Source organism: Berghia stephanieae, chromosome 12 (assembly GCF_034508935.2).
Source record: "Berghia stephanieae isolate SIO BIC M18660-M18661 chromosome 12, UCSD_Bste_1.3, whole genome shotgun sequence".
NCBI lineage: Eukaryota > Metazoa > Mollusca > Gastropoda > Nudibranchia > Aeolidiidae > Berghia > Berghia stephanieae.
The window spans coordinates 14073831-14094916 of record NC_088371.1 but is presented as its reverse complement, the minus strand read 5'-3'; the positions used below and the strand labels follow the sequence as shown (position 1 = coordinate 14094916).

Genomic DNA, 21086 nt, shown 5'->3' with positions numbered 1-21086 from the left:
GACCATACCATCAATTAATGAAAGCATTGCTAAGACACTGAACCAGATTTAAACATAAAGAATTTATTGCTATTATCTATTTTAAAAACATATATTGACTTTAATGGATAGGAGGTTGAAAAATAAGGTAGTTAAAAAATTTAAAACGGACTTAACTTGTATCCTTTTTTGTTATTAAATATTTTTGTGGAAGCCATGGTAATATCAAATTTTTTTCATACATTTTAAGTTACTTTGATTAAGGGTCATGTTTTAACATAACAAAAATATTAACTTCTTTGTCCCTTAAATATTGGTGTCAGTAAAGAGGAGGACCAAGCAACTAGAAAAGTTTTGCATATCCTACAGCATAATTTTTTCTTTCTAAATTAATAGCTTGGACATTTGTTTCTTTTTTATCTGTTGTCAGTTTAAATGAGTGAGATAAGAAATGAATCAACTTGATTCAGATGTGAAATACTGGCAATGAACGATATGAAAGTATGCTGGGTATAACCAAGAAATGACGTTCTTAAATGAATGGAGAATAAAAGGAAGCTCTGTGAAGAGCATTGTTCATAAGACATCCTGGAAAAGGGTTATTTATTATAATATTCTTGGTTATTTTCAATGATATATGTATTACATATCACTCAACTAATCATTTTTTTCTTGTTATGATGGGTATCCTCACCTCTTTACTGACTCCCATAATCAGATTGGTTATAAATGTAAAACTTTGATGACATCATTTATTTAAAGATTGGTCCTAACCTCTCTCCCCCCAGTCGACTCCGCCAGTTCACCATGAAGCAGTACCCATCACACAAGATTCCTCGTCGTCATCGTCATCAGCATCATCAGACCCCACCCTTCATCATCACCCTTCCTCAATCACCACCACTTCCCTTGGTCCGCCACCGCCGACCCCTGAAGCAGTTACAGGAACAGCAGCAGCACCAGGAGGCATGGTCGTCGACCCTACAACAATGTCCTCAGCGTCACCGGCCACAGTCACTCAGGGACCAACTTCTTCACCTAACGGCACCACCATGCCCACTCAGTCTATGGCCACAGACCAGGGAATGATGTCTGTTGTCCCACAGAAGGAGAAGAAACCCAGGGGAGCAGGTTAGTCTTGTTTGTTTATCCACCTATTTTCTCAATGTTTTTCTTTGTTTTTGTTTTTTAATCTAGCTTTTTTTGCTGCTGAATTGAAATACGACATATTGTCTTTATATTAGTTCCTCTTATTCTTTTCATCTGTCCTAAAATGAATGTTTTATCTCTCTCTCTCTCTCTCTCACTCGCACATTCTCTCCCTATTAAAAAAAAAATGCTCTAACTTAAACACCAGGTTAGATTGACTGTATTTTTGATATCTTAAAAATAAACCTGTTTGCTCAAATATTTTTCTGATAATGGGTGGGGTTTAGGGGAAAGTGGGCTGTCTCATTATAAAAAAATTTTTTTTACAAAGATACTTGGCTTTAAATGGCCTATTGTGTCAAAAGAGTATTATGTCAGGTGGATCAGATACCAAGAATTAAATTTGAATTTAAAATGTTCAGAAAATTAGAATTTTAGTCAGTTGTAGCTGAAGAAACTACATTCATCATCCTCCTCAATAAGTATCATAAAATTCAATAAGTTTTGGATTGTTGATTCAATTTTAAGCATCTTATTTACCCTGAAATAATAGTGCTTTGGTGTGGTGGGTCATGTATTAAACCTCTTATGCATAAAGGTAATTCATTTTTAGCATTATAAAAGTTAGCACGAAATACTTACATTGTATGCTGAACAAATCTTGACTTTTAAAGACATTTAAAAGAAAAAAGAAAGTCAACATGTGAGTTTTGGAAAAACATAGGAAAGCCCACTTAACTTACATACCGTCAAGTAATTGCTTGCCAGGTTGTCGTCAAGAAACCAGGGAGTTTTTGTTCAAGATATGAAGTTGGAAGAAAATTTTTGATGTTTCGGGTGTTTGAATTAGAGCATTGCTTATTGTACAGTTTTCTGGATGATTCATTGTTATTAGAGTGCATTTTTTTCTCTCTCTCATAGTTACAATTAACAAATGTTTTTTGATCAATGGAATTTTAAATATTACTGACCTGAAGATGAACAGAAATAGAGGTAGATCGTTAAGCCGTTTAATTTCTAAAGACAAAATAAACGAAAGATATGATGTTTGTATTAATTTCTTTTCTATTATTGTATTATTAATTGTGCTTGATGTACATTGATTGTTCAGTAATATATATAAATATATAATAATATTTTTAAATCATATGAATTCTTTAGCCTCGATAATTCAATAAGTGTAATTCATAGCCCAAGTTCACCAATGATCACCCAGAAAACTTATCTGTGCACTTCCGTTTTCTTTATTTTATTATCTACATGTGTTTGTTATTTGTAATTTATAAGTGGTTTTTCTCCTCTTTAATTTCTGTCCTTTTATATTCTGTATCAGGGAAATGAGCTTGTTTTTAGACAGAGAAAGTCTCATAGTGTTTAACCAAAAATTGACAATAATTTGCTTATCTCCTGTCAAATGCATTGAAAATGTTCCTCCAAAAGACCCCAAATTACAATGTGCAATTATTGGATTTGTAACTGTTATTGATATCTCAAAAATGTCAATGGACTGGATATGGTTTTATTTTCTTATATTTTATTTATTTGTAAGCTCATCTTCATTTTTAATAAAAATAAGAGACTTGTGTTTAAGTGTCATGAAGATGGGGTGTTGTCATTTATTCATTTTCCATAAAATCCAGCTCATTTTCCACTTATATTGTTCAAGTGTGGGGTGTTTTTAAAATCTTTTATTTTATTTTTTTCATTCAAGTTTATTTCGTATCCATGCGTGTTGTCTCATTTTTTTTCTTTCATTTTCTTTGTTTCATTTTTATATTGTCTACAAATACTTTTTCAAAAAGTATTTCCCCCCTTCACCAATGTGTTTAGCATTATTTTTTATATCATGATGTACCATTCTGTTCAGGTGTCAAGGTCACAAGTCAATTTGCACTAATGAATTCATTATGTATAGCTAGCTAGCTGGCTTTTGAATAATTAGAAATTAATGTCACACATTATTTATTTATTTATTTATTTGTTCTTTTATTTTATTTTTTTAGCTTTGCAAAGCTTCCCAATGGATTTTGCATATTTATTTCAATTTTGAAATATTTAATCGTTCTTACATTGCTGAATTGACAGACTCTTTTGCTGTGGTTAACAAAAATTTATGCCTTCTTAAGCAGACTAGCAACCAAAGTTTTTATCCAATATAAACCCCAAACTAATGATGATAAAAAAAAGATTTTTTTGAAGGAGAGAAAAAGGGCAATTGTGACCCACTGCCTTGCTTCAGTATTATGTTGGGTCCAACTAGGCTCTGAAAATTGAATTTTTAAAAGTGAAAATAGCTATGATAGCAACATTTTAGACTTTTGTGGCTCGTGGAGCAGGGTTCACTCATCTGAACAGGATGGACGAGTTCAAATTAAATTTTGTAATTTAGGGAAAAGTCAATTTTCAGAATCCAGTTCACCTAAACATAAAACTGTTTTGAGGCAACGTGTTACAATTATTATGAATTGATCAATGGTTGCAAAGTTAAGGCCAAGAGGCCAGCTTTTCAACAATTTTGGTATTGGAATCTCTTTCTCCATAAGAGCAATCTTCCTTTTGCTCTTCGGTTTTTGTTTATTTACTCTCATAATTTTGCTCCTTTTGATTTTCCTGTTACCATTTCAAAATTTTGAATTTTCGATTTTGTTGTAAAGAAAGCGAAGAAAGATTTTGTTGTCAGTGTTTTGAAGAGGAGAAATGGCAGAAAATTCAACCCATTTGAAAACAAAACGTAAGTTGTGGTGGTGGTTTTTATTATCCCTTAGAAGTTTTTTTTGATTGAATGTTGATATGACATTATTCATCCACCTTATTCTTCTTTGTTGTTTGTTTGTGTATGCTGCAATTGTTTATTGTTGTGGTGCTTTAAATATTGTTCTTGTTTTTTTTTTGTTTTTTTTTTTTTTTTTTTATTACTTTGTTGCGTGTTTTGTTATCCCCTACTTTGTGCATGCTATTTAATTTTGTTTTTGATTTTTGACATTCTTGAAAGTGTTTCTTTCTTTATATGGCCATGAGTTATGAATGGCCATTTAACTGTCTCGTCAATTTACTAGAGAAAAATGCTTGTCCCTTTTATTTTTAGTTTTTTGAATTTTCCTTTTTGATAACTACAAATTATTTTTTTTATTATTTTTAGAGCTAAGAATTAACAGAAAGCTTTGAAATTCTGCATTTCAGCTTTAAAGTTAAATGACATGCACAAAAGAATGTTTTTGCTCTTCTTTTTTTTTTTTTTCAACTTTTGAATATAAGATGGATGAATGCTGTTCATTTTTCACTAAAATATGAAAATAAAAACCACCCGTGTGAATTAATCCATACAAAATAGTTTACATGTAAAAACAAAAAATGCATGTTTGAACTTTGCACACCCTTATTTCTAATGTAAAAGAAAACCACTCTGCTCGGAAAGATTAGTAAGGACTGCAGCAAAAGAGTTTCTCATAACAGCCTTCCTCCATTTTTTTTTTTTCTTCCTTTATTACCCCTAATCCCTTCTCCATCTTATTAAATGATAATTACAAAAGACTTGTATTGTAATCCATCAGATATGCTTGCTGATTGTGAAATTGGGACCATAACAGCTTATTTTGTACTCACTAACATTTTATTTGAGTGAATAATACCAAGCTACCTGAAGCGGTGACAATTGAAAGAAAGTATGAAAGAAACAAGAATAAGAACAGAAATGTCAACCACGGAATGTTTCTGGCCCAGAACTCTTCCTCATCCAACATCACTTTTTTTTTTAATTTTTGGTGAGCTTTGGAGTTAAAGGGCATTGATTTTTTTTTTTTAGTTGGCTGAGGAAGGGTCCTGATCTGGAAACATTCTTTATTTGATGTTTTGTTCTTTCTCATTCTTTCACAATATATTTGATTTACATTGCCAGCCCCGACACAACATAACGCCTTCTTGGTTATCCTTTATTTTTTTTCAAACCTTGTATCAGCTTCAAATCTAATAGCATTCTATGATTTGTCTCTACTTTAGGGACTAGTCGCAGTTTTGATAAAACTCAGGTTGTTCCACTTGCTCAGCTCGGGACTTTTTAAAAAATTGCAGTCTCATAATTGACTTTGTTCATCTAGAAGAGAACACTTGCTTATTAAATTTGTAGATTTTTGTCAGCTCTGACTTATCAATGTTGAATATACTGGTTCGTTCTTGGTCTGGCGATACGAAACGGGGAACATTTGTCTTTGTTTTGATTCTTTTACACAAGGAGGTTGTTGATTTTACAGAATCCATTCGTTGAAAACCCTCAGGATACAGTTGTCTGTTGTTTCTTTTGCCTCTAGCTTTCCTGATTGTTTTGTCTTCAAAATGTACACGACATGTCTTGCTTACTGAATTCCAAGTCAATTCCAGGCATGTAACATGAAAGGGTTAAACTCGAGAATTGTGTCGAATTGAATTATATTCCCTCTTTTCTGTTTTTTGAACTAGTCTTATGGAACACAAGAGTTGAAAAATTTTTCATATTTTAACTTTCAAAAACAAAAAAAAAAGCATTTTGTTTTACTTATGGCTGAGCCCCTGAAACATTTTTTTCAAAATGATAGAAATGAGATCGAGGACCATTTTATCTCTTCTCATTATTAATGCTCTATATCACTGTGGTATAAGTTGTTTTATTCCTCTTGGGGCTGACATTTTTAATTTTGTTGTTGATTGTTTTTCGATGAGAGTTTTTAGTCTTCTTTTTCGTCTGTATTGAGTTTTTACTCCAGACTTAAAGGGTAAAATCTTTAGAGCTTAATAGCTTTTTTTTTTCTGTTCAAAGTTTGGTTGCTTTAGTTTCTTTTTGAGGACAATTAATCATGAAAATGTCAGTGATTTTAATTTTGCTCCCATCTCTCTGTTGGAAAGCAAATTATTGAGGTCAATGGACTATACAGTTTATTTCAATCTAAAGGTCTTGTTAAATTCATTGATGTCATCCGGAAAAGTATATATGAGTTTATACTTTAAAAAGTATGGTTCATTCATTCATTCATTCATTCATTCATTCATCCATTCATTCATCCCATGATCTGATGATCGGGGGATGCAGCTCTCACCATTTTCCGCCATTCTTCTCTATTGTTGGCCTTTTCCAAGAGTTCTTCCATCTTCATTCCTGTCCATTCCTTGATATTATCCATCCAAACTTTCCTTTGTCTTCCTCTTCTTCCTTCAAGGGTACCCTCCATTACCATGCTGCACAAACCGTCATGCCTCACATTGTGGCCAAACCATGACAGTTTCCTCCTCCTAACTGTGGTGATGAGGGGTTAAAAGTATGGTTGCATTCACTAATTTTTGTTTTTTTTAAAATCAGTTATATCAAGTGAAATAATGGTTGTGAAGGTAGCAGTTCACTCGCAATTGTTAAATTTTGAGTTTGTTCTCCTGCCGAGGTAGGTTCTTTTTGTTACTTTTTTTGTCCTTTGCTGAAAAAGAAATGTGACATTATTTGGGGACCCTTCACTTAAAGGGCATTCCTCAACAAACTTATATTGTGTTAAAAAGATATGGATGGAAGTATTTCATTATTTCCACCCAGCTTTTCAGAATCTGTTTACTTTCATTGATCCTCCTTGTTTTGAAAGGATGCCATTCTTGGTTTCTGTATTCTATTATGATTGTCGATGCATGATATGCGACTGGTGTGTTTTTTTTTTCACCGTTTTTTTTTTTTTTTTGGTTGATTTCTGTAGTTGTTACCTTTATGGCTGTTGTAGGTTACAGTTTGCTCACTTCCACTTTGAATGGTCAGTTTTGATAAAAGGAACATATGGGCCTCTGTGTGGTATTTTATCAATTCAAAAAATTTCATTGTAGTAATTGTTTTGAAGGTTTTAGAAGTGTTTGTCCCAGAGATTTTATTCCACTCTCATAATCTTTTTCAGCTTTTAGTTAATTTTATGAGAAGTGTTTGGTATTTTTTTTAGTATTTCATTTTAGTGTTTGCAGATAAAGTTGGAATACATTCATGCAACATGTTGTTACAGATGGTGACAGGATATGGATTTATGTTCATCGGCGATTCAGAGCATTCCTATATTGTATTAAAATTCATTTAATTTTTAAGTTAGTCTGAAGATTATGCTATCAGACTCTTCCATGTGTAAATTTTTTCACTAACATTCCCCTCTTCTTCTGTCTTTGTATTGCCATGCTTTCTCATAATTCGGAAGTTGAGTCTTTGGACTGTTCTCAATAACCTTTTCCTTTCTGATTGGTTATTTATTTATTCTTTCTTTTCTTTTTCTAAAAGAGCAACTTTTTCTCCTGATAACTCATCATCGTCTCTTTCCTGACATTTGTGTGGTGGTTTCACATGCTGTCATCTGAATGCAGTGTTGTTGGTTGAATTCACAAGAGACCCTAGAATTACTTCATTTGGGAGTATTACCAAATCTTTTCCATTCTATCTGATGTTGCACAACTTTTCCTATCCTGTGTTAACTTCACAGACACACACACACCCTCTCCGACTCGTCCTATGACATCCCCCCTTCCTTGACCTCTGTTAATTCCGTGCCAACGCCTGCCTGTTGTGCTGTTTTGCTATTTCCTTAGTGTATGGCCAATCCATCTTTATTTGCAGTTTCTATTTGGTCTTGTCTTGCTTTAGCCCAGATTTTTTGCTCCAGATCCTGTTATTCAAATTCTTATTTATTGGAATATAAAAGCTATTGTCTCATAAGTACTCTAGGATTTATCGTTTTGAAACTATAACTATCATTGCCCATTCAAGGGAGGGAATTGATTGCCATTTAGAATATGTATCATGTCGTAAAGGACATTTCTGGTTAAAAACTTTAATCTTTTTATCTAGACTAACAAGCAGCAAGCATGTGTTATGGTGACTAATACTTATTTTACAATTACTTGATCGATAGTTTTTGAACATTTTTTGTTAGGTAGAGATTGATCAAATGTGATAATATAAAGGCTGATAAGATGTCATAGTAAGGGCTTTACCAGCAATTTAAAATTAATACCAAGAATATGGGATTATACCTCATAGCTAAACGGTAAATGTGGAAATAAAAGTTTGATTACTGAGACAAGAAACAAAGACAAAGCACACGTTTACATTTTTGTAGAGTGTTTGTGACATTGCTACATGATATGTCTGTGGTGTCAATGATATCATGGCTTTCACAACAACAAAAATTCCTTTGATATTCAAGACGTTTATTTTTATCAGACTTAGATACAGATTTAAAAACTGACAGATCCATCCTGTTGGGTAGAAAGTCAGGATATCTTATCCTTTGATTTTTCCCAATTTGATTTATACCCGGTGATTTTCGTCTTTTTCTCAACGTTTTTGTCCCTAAGTTTTGTCATTTTATTTGTTTGTTTTTTTCACAGATGATTCCACAGACAAGAATGGGACGGGAGACACAGTATCAACTGGGAATGGAGTCTCGGGCACACAGAATTAACATTAAGATTTTGATTGTTTGGTTCATGGCTATAGATAGAAATATATATAGACTATTCTGCTCTACACACACCAATGAAATACATTTAATTAATTGTGTCTTTTATTTTCAATGTTTATTGATAGAGATACATACCCCCTCAACTGATCCAAAAGTGTTGAGACTTGAAACTTTGTGGTTTCAATCTGAGGTCGTCATAATTATTTATTGATATTTGAAGTAAAAGTTTCCTAAATCTTTTGGTCTTTTATTTGATGGCAGTTTATAGTGAGTCACTTTTAGGAACAGTAAGATTCATTGCAGCCTTTTTTTTTCAAATTTGATTTACTGTTATTTGAAGTGCTCAAAAAAATGTAAGTCCATGTCATTATTATTCTTATTATTTTTTTTTTAAATTGTTAATTAATTAAAAGAAGCAGCAGAGCGGAGATTTTTTTTTTCTTGTACAGAACTGTTGCATTTTTAAAGCAAAAGAAATCCATAGTTATCATTATACATTATATGTTAATTATTTGTTAATGAACCATGCACGGGATAATATTGGGGAAACATCTTCATCATTCCTATTCACTACCATTTTGTGTTTTAAAGACCCCAGCAACTTACATTTTTGTACTGAAGAGAGGGATTGTGTAAGTGATAAGGGATCCCCAAGAAAGACGCAATTTACAACTATTCATCTTATTTCTTTTATTTAGTTTTATTGTTGTTACCTTTTTTATGCGCTCATGGCTTTACATACGTATATGAAGAGTCCCATTTCAAACTGTATAATGACATTATCCGGCCTCTTAGTTTATATTATTATATTTAATTGTTATTTTTGTTGTAGTCATCAATCTCCTGTCTGCTGTTCCCAGTATACGTTTTATGTATCTATTTTTACATTCATTCCAACCAGAATATAAGATAGAAGTATGGAAAATGATCATTAGGAAAAGCATTATCTGAGAATATCTAATCTGTGAATATCCATCAAGTCTATTCTGTGTAACAAGGGATTAACATAAGTTGAGTTGCAATATCTAAAAAAAAAATTTTTTTAAATAATCACATTACATTGTACAACTTTAATAGCATTCGTGACTTTCTGACAGAAAAAACACAAAACAAAACAAAGCAGACTTCTTCCAAAACAACTTATTGAAAATGATCTGTAATAGAATTAATTAGGCTGCGAATATTAACTGGCATATGCGTCATCTTATCTAAAAGGAAGCAGTTTTGTCGAAATGAATGCAAAAACTCTGCAGCTTCACCAACTAAACCGCATCCCATTACAAGAGTCCTATGTCTTAGTTAAGGAAAGGAAATCCGTTTAAATATGACCTGTTTAGGATTTTGAATTTTGTTATTGCTCTATTTTTCTCTGCATTGAAAAGAAAAAATCCATTTTTTGTTATGAGTAAATTGAGACATTCCATAAAGACGGTGGTTATTTTATTGTTATTCTATTTTCGTCATCATTATTATTATTTTAAAAAATTTAATGCCCTTTTTTCTATGTTGTTTGTTTTTTGTCAATGGCTCAATAATTTGTGAAGTTTTAACCTCGACTTTTGATTTAAAAAATTATTTTTTTGGGGTTTGTTTTTGACGTAATGTGACCCACAGCATCTGCTTGGTATCCAATTTGAGTCAACCTGGTAGTAAAAAATAAGTTTTCTAATTTAACTGGCATGTTACTGGATTATTATGCTTTTGATTTAGGTGAATGGGCTTTTATTGTACTTTTAAGAACCTAAGAAATGGTTCACCATGACAAAATATTGCTGGGTTGGCTTTTTTTTTATATCTTCCGTGGTTGGCGAGGAGGTCACTATTGTTGTGCATTCTGTCCTTTGTCTTGGAATGAAATTACTTGGCTTTTATCCTGGCACTGGCCAGAGTCCTTGGCAGAGAGGGAAATGGTCAATGTGTCGTATACGTTTTGCGAGAATTTTTCCCCCCTGTAAATCGTTTCTCTGTTTTGTACAGATATAGTTTTTGTTTTGAATATATTTTGTAAACATTTGGGGTTAATTCCTCATACTTGGATCCTGTGCCTATCTCTTTGTATTCAAACCAATTACATTGATAGTATGCTCTTGGATTCTACCTCTTTTCCATATTTGAATTATTAGTGTTACTATTTCTTGAGTGCTTTTAGGTGTAAGTCAAATATTACCCCATTTTCTTCCTGTTTACTGGCATCTAAATAAATGTGTTGAAAGCACTGAAAAACCATAAAAACCGTTACGAATAATACCAAGCATTGAGGTGCTGGGTAACTAGAATCAAACTTGTGCAATGTCTGAACGGTATTATTGTATTCATTGGTTTTTTTTATGTTTAAATATATATTTCTACCATCTCCATTCCATGGTTGAGTCAATGTTTTGTCTTATGATTTTCAGTTATTTTCAAACATATATTTACTGTGCACATCAGGAGTTGAGAAAAAGTTCATTGTTATTTTCTTGTTGAATACAACGGTCCACCATATTGTATTTTCATTTTCCATTGCTCAAGTTCTGTCACCTGATCTTTTTTTTTTTTTTTTTTAGTATTTGCTCCTGTCGTCAGACAATCATACCTTTTATTATAATGTCCTTATTTTTTTTTTTATTTCTCACACATCACCCATCATGTGTTCTAGTTCTAACTGTTCAGAATATTTTTGCTACAATTTGTCAGACCATAGTTTTTTTTTTGTTGTTTTTTTTTTCTTTTTTTTTTTTTTGTACTATCTTTTGAGAAAATCTCTATTCTCGTGTAATTGAGATGCAAAAGCAAGCTAGCAATGAAGTATCATTTTTATTGCCTTGCATTGTTTACAAGACTCATGATTTCACTCACAGGGTTAAGATAACGGAATTAAAAATTGTTGCTCTTTTTTATATTTTGCTGTTAGGATCAAATTTAGTGAAAAATTATTGAAAAGACATTTTCATTATTTTAAAGTCAAGCTCAACTAATCATTAATCATTGTTTTCATCGGTGATTGTGCAAGGCCGGTTGGGTGGGAGAGCGGAATTCTCCCTTCCTTATTTTTAAATTCAGAAGCAGTAATCTCTTGCTACAACTTAACTCAATTGAGTTGTTGATCAAATGGGAAACAATTAGCTTATTGAATTGCTGACTGAAAAAGTTTAAATACATTAACTTTTTTTTTTTTTTTAATTTATTTTTACAATTTTAGGGGTTTGTTCTAACCCAGGTCCAGTTTTGTCATTTATAGCAGAAACTAACGATACTGGTGATGTCAGTGATATAGAAATTGATGAATCAGTTGATATTTCTTCTCTGTCAGTAAAAGATGATGGAAGTATAATTGCTGAGCTACAAGCAAAAATGAAAGATCCTGGGCATTTTCCACGATTTCAGGCCGACCTGGATATGGGCTCGGTTTATTCTAGAACAAACCCCTTCCATTTTTTGGGAGGTCAACTGTATATCTTCATAATGCCACTGTGTTCCCTTAGATTTTGGATTCCCACCTCTTATTTGTACTATTGTCGAAAATCTGTTGATGACGAATATAAATGTTATTTTGTGATTCGTGTCCATTCCGTTTTAACAATTCTTTACCTTCTCTATTTTAAGAGATTGAGGTTTATAGAGGGTTTTTTTGATTTTATTATTTTGATTTTTCTTAAAATGCTGGTGGTAATTGACTTGAGTATATGTTGATGTGTGTTGTCAACGTTTTAATACATGATAATTAAAGAAAATACCTATGAATAAATGTTTATTAACAACTTGAGCTCCTTAATTGTGTTATTTATTGTTAGTGAATTCAATGTTCTACCAAATCTAATTTTAAAGACTGCTAAATCTTTTTTCCTCTTCTTTCAGACAGAATTAGTATTTGAACATATAAGACCTCACTGATTTTCAATTATGCCTCTTTTTATACAGCATGGCAGTATCATGAACTAATTTTGGACAAGGTGTATTTTTATGGTCTTTTGACTCACTCAATCCTAGAGATTTTTGCTACTTTTCAAAAATGAAAAAAATTGTATTAAAAAGGAGCATGTACATAGTTTATTTTTATTCAACTATCATTTACATGCAAAAACTAAAAACATTAGCTTTGATACTACGCCTATAATTTGTCTCAGAAAAGTGTAATAAATAGGCATGGGGTAAAAGTAACCCGGATAAACTATAGATATAGTCGGTGTTAGTGTTAGGGTTGAGTGAGTTGAAAGAATAATCCATGCCTGGCAAAATGAGGGAAACAAAATCAAAAAGAAGTAATGTGCAGAGGAGAAGAGTTGAATCGATGATTGCTTTTTAAAAATATATATATATACTTGCGATCAAAAGAAAGTATACACATTTAAAATCGTTATTTTTTTATCCATTAGTGTAGGCTAATAATTTTCCAGAGTTGTTTACCATTAGCCTTTCTGTGTACCGATAGTTGATGTTTTTGTTTTTGACCTGAAATTCGCTCACCACGTCGCGCACGTACTCTGGACAGGAAGTGTGTAGATTAATTTTTTTGCCATCCATGTCTTCTTGAAACATTGTCATGGCAGGAAAACACAATGCAAAATGCCATCAATTAATCTACGCAATGCCACGACTTAGTTAAGAACAACATTCACATGCCATTGGTCATCTTCAAGCTGGACAGTCTGTGACCAATGTCGCAAGAATGATTCATATCACAAGCAGAACTGTATATTCGTTACTGGATCGATTTGAAATGACACAAACTGTTAGGGACTAACGAATGATGGTCGAAAAAGTGTCAGAGCAAAATTCACACTCTGACTTTGGGGAATAAGCAAAAAATATGTTTTATAAAAGACTTTTTGTCGTCTTTGATTACCGCCTACTGGCTGAAATATCTTTTACTTTATTCCTAATTAAGATATTTTACTCAAAAAATATTGACCGTACATTTGCACTCATTTCAGTGACATGAATTTTTTCACCACATGGCACGATTTGTTAAGGTACATGATTATTGAGTTCTCAGAACAAAATTTGTCTTTTTCTAGGCAATCGTTTTTTGTTTTTTTTTTGTTTTTTTTTTTTTACTGGCTCATCTTATTCCATAAACCAGTGGTTCTAAGAAATATCCTTTCTGTGACGTAAACTGATTGCTTTTGAATGGAAAGAGCTTCTAAAAAATGAAGAGTGATGGGCTTTATCATGCATACATCCTCTGGTTTATCAAAAATTTAAGATGGGGACCGCAAGACAGTCCTAAATTTCATTGGGGACAGCTGATTGAAATCTTTGTATAAGTTTGAGAACCACTGCTCCAGGGGTCTGATACATGGAGCGGGACTATGGTTGTCTCAGACTATAGCAAAGTCTGAGACTTTGTAGTCTAAGACTTTGGGAAGTCAGAGACTACGGAAAGTAAGCTATTCATGGAGTCAGACTTCGTCCCTGACTATCAAGTCTCTGACTACGCTTGAGAAGTCTCAGACTACAGAGGTCAATCTATTTTTAACTGGGGATTCCTCGGAAACGTACCGCAACACGTCATAGAAATTTGTTACTTTTCCAGCTGCGCATGCGTCATACGAAGTGGCACAGAAATCATATCTATTTCTTCTTCGTGTTTGTTTTGATCGTTTTTTTTTTTTGTTTGTTTTGTTGTTGTTTTTACCCCACAAATAAAAATAGTGTGAGACAACTTAAGGGGTGTAAAAATTGAGAATGTGTGTGTGTGTAATGTTTTTAGTAAATATAAATAACGATGGCACTTAAATGATTCTTATCCAAGGTGTAGCATTGTTCTAAGTCGAGAGCGGTGGGCGCTGCCTGAAGCATGGGGTCCCGAAAATACTAACGAAAGAGTGATGATGGAGAGGAGTCGGTGGAAACAATACAGAAATGGGCGTTTCGGGTACAAACCCTTCGTCGGCACAACAATAAACATATAAACGTTGAAAACAAATAAGATGAAATGCAGTATAAATTGCATCGTCTGTACTCAACGATGGTTGGAGTGTGAACGAATCGTTAGCGCGGTGTGATAGAAATGATAAGGCCAGTGAGAGACGTGAAATTTCTAGAAAATAATGGACGATAAAAGACATAAAAGAAATGTAATAGTAGTAGTAGTAGTAGTAGTTGTTGTTGTTGTAGAAGTTGTAGTAGTAGTAGCAGCAGCAGTAGTAGTAGTAGAAGTAGTAGTAGTGGTAGTAGTAGTTGTAGTAGTAGTAGGAGTAATGATAATAGTGAAAGTAGCAGCAGCAACAGTAGCAGTAGTAGTAGTAGTAGAAGTAGTAGTAGTGGTAGTAGTAGTTGTAGTAGTAGTAGGAGTAATGATAATAGTGAAAGTAGCAGCAGCAACAGTAGTAGTAGTATTAGTAGTAGTAGTAGTAGTGGTAGTAGTAGTTGTAATAGTAGTAGGAGTAATGATAATAGTGAAAGTAGCAGCAGCAACAGTAGTAGTAGTGGTAGTAGTAGTAGTAGGAGGAGGAAGTTACTATGAAACTGTGTTGAGGGGGGGGGGGGGGGGGGAGGAGTCCCTGCAGAGTGTTTTGAATTGGCAAGATGAGGAATGTATGTGCGATTGTCGAATCTTCGAGAAAAGTAAAGAAAATAAAATAAACAAAACCAAAAAATAAATAAATTAATTAATTAATTAATAAATAAATAAAAATAAATATAAAATCAAAAACTGTCGGGTATTCTTGTTCTAATCGCAGTACAATCACTTCCCCCAGCGTAGAGGACATATTATGATTTTGAAATTTAGTCTCAGACTACGATATTTACACCTGCTAAATCGCGGGTGTAAATTTCACCCGTTTAGTCCCTCGTTTAGTCTAAGACTTCGCGTAGTCCGGCTTCATGAATATCTTACAACGCCTTTTAGTCTGAGACAACGGATTTAGTCTAGGAGTATCGTCGTAGTCCCGCTCCATGAATCAGACCCCAGATGATGATAACAACAACAAAAAATATTGCCACATGGTAAAAACAATACCTACAAATATAAACTACTGGAGGAAAGAATTATCACTGGCGGAAATCTACATCAAACGAGCAATAACAGGAATGCCACTCGGGTTTCAAATTGCATTATGAATCATTTTGATAAAACACTTGGTCGCGTGAGAAACAGTCCAATAATAGGCTTAAGAAATAATAAGAAGGCAAATGAATTTACCGATACTCAATGTTTCAAAAGCCTTTGATACTTTACCACATAAAAGACTACACCAGAAGTTGGAACACCATGGGGAACGAACTATTGACCTTGTTACGTCAAGTTTACCAGAATGACAAAAGACACATAATGGGTACATAATAATAATTGGTTCAAAGATTGGCTGTTTGGTGTCAAATGAAAATGAGAAATACAGAGCACCATTTGGAGTACCTCAGGGAGTTGTAATGGGGCCACTTTGCTTTTATACTTCAATTCAACAAGTACAGCTGTCCATTCAATGAACGTGATGATAAGTCGATCAACTAACATTTTATGATTCAAGTGTTGAATAAACTTTGAAATCAAAATCAATGTCTATGTCTTTATTAGACAATACATTTTTCGACTTCGCTTTTTATTTGGGCACGGAGATATATTTTCTCAATTTAATATCTTAAATGGTTTCGCTAACAAGGTGGTTGACACACAGCCCAAGTGTTAAAAATGGCGTCTGTTATCAGTGGGATTTGACGAATCAAACATTATTTTTCGATTAAATCACCACAATGTCGAATCAATATCAAAATACACGCAAACCATCTTCCTTTCAATTGTAAACACCATGCAAAATTTGGTAACGATTGGTCCAGTGGTTTCAGAGCCTTAACTTAGTGTAACTAAAAATCCAATTTTTCCAAATATATAAGATAAATGAGTGGCAACAAACTCCCACCAGAGTGGTGGGTGGAATTCCTCATAAGGCAGGGGGAAGGGGACGTTGGCTGCCCCCTTCCCCCTGGACAGCCAGAATCTTGATACCTCTTCTATTTCAAAATAATTTGTGGTAACCATGAGAAATTAGGGGTATCGCGAGGTGCCAGATGAAAAGAAAATATTTTTAAAATCATGAGGTCAGGAAACCAAAAACGGGCGGCGAGCGGATGCACAGCCACTGAGCTATCCAGCAGGACTCTCAACTACTAGGGGATCCGTTGACTTATTATTTATAGATATACGGTAGATAATAATTCGACGAGGGGATCACAACGACACTGGCTCATCCAACAAAAGTGAAAACTCCTATCTGTATGAGACAAACATGTTAATGTTAACATAACATGGTATGGCTCTGATATTGGGTTGAACATAAATGCGGAATAGGATTGGAGTGGGCACTTAATCAATGATAATGAGAAATAAAAGGTATGGAGAAGTTTTAGATGAAAACAAAAGTTTGTTGCCCTGGTCCAATTGGATTCAATAGTCTGATGTCACGGCGGCCATTATGGTTCTAAAAAAGAAAATCGGTACTTTTTATTCTTCATGCTGGGTAGAATTTTTTCACGTCATGTCATCAGAATGTATAAAAGTCAAAACATGATCATATTTAAATTTATAATGTTTTTCTCCTCTGGATACACTTTTATGCTCGTCCGAGAAATATTTCATAAGGGCGTCCGCCATTGCTCCGATTGTTTAGAACCAGTTACCATGCGTCATTACGAGGGAAGTGACGTTACGACTGTTGAAGCGAATTGTTTCAACACCGATCGCCCGACTAAGAGAGAGATCGGTAAGTTGACGCACCCCCACACAAATAATTGCATTCAAACTTATTGCCTCTAGTGCAGCCATATCTTTAAATACACACAATTCAAAATTCTTTTGTTCTATTTTGTTTTATTTCCCTTTTCCCTCTTCTATTCAGGAAAGCGTGACAAATTAGCTCTTCAAGCGGCCAAAAAGGAAAGAGCTGCCCTCAGGATGGAGAAGGATAAAAGTTTCCGGAAGTTTGACTGCGACGTTTGCGGCAAGGCCTTCAAGCAACGCCATCACCTCACAGAACACAAGCGTCTCCACAGTGGAGAGAAACCGTTCCGTTGTACATATTGTGGCAAACGCTTCTCTCACTCTGGGTCATACAGTCAGCACATCAAGCACAGATGTAAGTATTTGGAGTCAGGTGTTGTCTTGCCCAGGGAGGAAGAGGAACTTATACCTAGCTTAGATGACACACTTTAATTTTATATAAGTGACTTATCGCCTCAAAACAGTATTATGTGGGAATGGTTTTGACGCTGAAAATTGCATTTATATCTGAAAATATCCAACCTGGTTTTTGTTTATATGATTTACTTAGGAGAATGAATAAAGTATTTGAAAGTGAGAAAAACTAATATTTCATATTTTTGACGGTTGGCCTTGACCAGCATCTGGTTTACACCAATGTTAATACTGTATAGAGGCGATGAGTCACATATTGACCTCTCATGGTCATACGAACTTAAAAACAGTGTATTATTATCTAAGGTGGGCTTTTTTGTTTTGGTTTTGTTTTTTACATCTAAAATTAAATTCCAACTATCTTACGCAAAACATGCAGTTCAGAGCTAAAAGGGATTATTAATCACTTGTTAAAGATAAAAAGATAGAAATGGTTTCACAGAAGTCAATATCAGTAAAAGGGACATGAAATATTCTAAGAAATATTAGGAAAGAAACTTTTGAAAAAGTAAGAATAATTTTCATTCCCCACCCTGTTACTAATTAATTTTACTAGTCAAATTTTAAATGAATTAATTTTTATATCACCATTTGTTAACTTTAATTAATTGATGTATTGTATGATTATGATGTATTATTGTAAGACAAAGCTAGTCTAAGCAGATAAATAAATAGATTGTTGACACAAAACTTTCTCACTTACCTTAATCCTGTGACCCCCACCCGGGATAAAGGTCCCCAACCATAGACCTACTACTGAGCACTAAGTCTTTTCCCGTCTACTGCTTCCTGAGCCCGGTCTTCTGTTTGGAGGTCTCTTCACCGAGTGTTCCTTTGAGACAGCCTTTCTTCCATTTTGTCCCCCTAAGACTCCAAGTCAGTGCTCGCCTAGTAGTTCATGAATCTGTTGTTGTCATAAAAACTTGTCATATCATATAATGACGTAACACTTTTTAAGAATGTTAGTCAATGAAAATTTTATTTCAGGTATTTATTGATAAGTTTTTATGATCTCAAAACTTTTTGACGGAGTTGGGAGTTGTCTTTATTTATCAATATATCTGAGGTAATAATTTTCTGACCAAAATGGAAGATGTTTTGTCATTGTGTACAATACGTAAATGGTTCCAGCATCTTTAAAAAAAAAAAAAAATTTTTTTTTAATATGATGAGATGGAATAGTCACATTTGAAGGGTTTTTATTTTTATTTTTTTTTTTTTCCAACATAATTTACTTTTGAAAAAAAATATAAAATCAAAGCTATATTTTTCTTTGTCAAATTTAAAGAAAATGTTCCTCTATTCATTTTAATCGACTTAATGTCTTAATTTTTCACACATTGTACTTAATTTTTTTTCCTTTTATATAAATCTACGTATTTTATTTTACATTGTCTGTTCTACCGCTTGTCAAAAAAAAATTCTTTTAAATCAAAATCGAAATTGATAAGAATTAATCAAATTTGTTTACATTTGTACTTAATGATTTAACGTTTTTTAAATGTTTTGTTTTGTTTTCAAATTTAAGAGGATTACAACCGCTGATTAACACATTACAACAAACTCAAAATTTGTCATGTTATTATTTTTTAAATTTGATAATTGATACTAAAATAGTCAATAACTTTTTGTAATGGTTTTGATTTCTATGGAAGATTTATAGTGGACAACCGATCATTACCAACAAGCCTGAATTATATAAACAAATGTTAAATGTTATATTCCTGAACAATGTTGGAATCTCATATTATATATACCGTATATGACTTCATATTACAAGAACTTAATGTTGTTACTGAATGCACTGAACAAAGTTTACCATCTATAAATCTATAACATTTTATTGTTATTTATTCAAGATCTGTTTTAATATTAATTTTGTTTTCATTGACTTGTGATGTGAACAATATTATATGTTTTCTTTTCCTTTTTATTAATTTTTACAATTTCATAAATGATCAGCCCGTATCAATGTATCAAGCTTATGAACCTTATTTTCAAAAGAAAATAGTGAGGGGTAAGAGACAAAGAACTGTAACAACAATAAAGACAAGAAAAATTACTTATCCAAATTTTAGCTTCTATTTTCTACACATTTTAAGCAGTTGAACTACATAATCCCTGAGCTGACTTGTGAAAGATGCACTGACTGCAGGCTTTCAGAAAGGTACCCATCATAATTTTTCATGTTTGGATAAGCAACATCGACAGTAATGATCATTCTAACCGTGTCTTTTTGTTTAAAATGAATAGGAAGAAGAAACAATAAATCGGCTGGCATTCTATCTACCTGTTCAGGGTCTTGTTTTTACCATCAGGGCTTCCAAGTCACAAAGTCAGTGATTATCTATTGATATTTAAATAAGTTGTCGCTAAACTGCTGCACTAACCTCTTTTTTTCCTAGAAACCTTTTAGATTCGGATGAAGTTTTATACTTGAAATTTCTAAGAAAGTCTCAGGTTATGGTACTCTGACAAGTTTGGGGATTGGGGTTTTTTTTGATTATCCTAGGGAAATTAAAAGTCCTGTTTAACCACATGATAATGGAAGTTAACTGCCACCTGGAATGCTTTTGATACAATGGACGTTATGTTACCGACCCGAAGAAGTCATCGTGTAAATTTGATTTAACAGAAGAGTAACAACCCCCCCCCCCCCCCCCCCCCCAAATTGAATCATTTGCATTTATTATTCATGCCAACTCTTTGGCAAATCTTTTATTTTAATTTTTTTTTTTCTCTCTCAAAGTTTTGCCTTCTTTGTGCCTTCAATTACAACTGGTGCTAAAATTAAAATGCATATTCCATGCATAAGATCATATTTAAATTTTAAAAATATATTTATTTATTTATCTATAAATGTCTTTATAACATTCGTGGCATTTATAAATTCTGTGTCAAAAATCTACATGTCTTTGAAAATAAAAATTGCTTATATTTATTTGTTTAAAATTTCTTTTTGTATTTTCATAGTCAATTTCTAGTCGCTGGTACAATTCAGATTATAAATCTCAATTAATATCTCTGATTTTTGCTTTTTTCTTTTCTTATAGTTATATATTTTATATGAATGAAGAGTTTGTGCTGAAAGAATTCACATAACTACATCCGTGCTGAGTCAGTCAGTTAATTACCTTTTTACTTTTTATATTTTTAAGTGGTGCTTTCTGTATTTTATATTTTTATAATTTGTTTATTTTGAGGTCATTGTTTTCATTGTTATCAAAGTCTCTGATCGTATTTGTTAGGATGGAACAGTTTTTTTAAATCTCTTGATAAGGTAGGATTTGATTTTTCTTGAACTTGACTTGCTCCTATTATTTCACAAATCTTGAAAGAACATGAAAGCACAATAATAAAAATAAGCGCATTGATAGATTTCTGTTGGAATCTACATC

The 21086-nt window shown here is 33.0% G+C and overlaps 1 protein-coding gene across 11 annotated transcripts in view; it reads left to right on the top strand.

Annotated features, from left to right (window-relative positions):
• The window catches only part of LOC144958118 (SWI/SNF-related matrix-associated actin-dependent regulator of chromatin subfamily E member 1-like), a 48594-nt gene extending 27508 nt beyond the window's left edge, over positions 1–21086 (top strand). For 4 of the 11 annotated variants that reach the window (XM_078889796.1, XM_078889789.1, XM_078889794.1 and 1 more), the window contains 2 exons: positions 768–1110; positions 17393–17809. In XM_078889796.1, the coding sequence (XP_078745922.1) occupies positions 768–1110; positions 17393–17706 (657 nt within the window). In that variant the 3' untranslated portion in view covers positions 17707–17809. Of the gene's footprint in view, positions 1–741; positions 1111–8499; positions 12319–17392; positions 17811–18422 lie in introns of those variants that run through there. The other 7 variants (XM_078889792.1, XM_078889795.1, XM_078889793.1 and 4 more) reach the window with 5 other exon arrangements.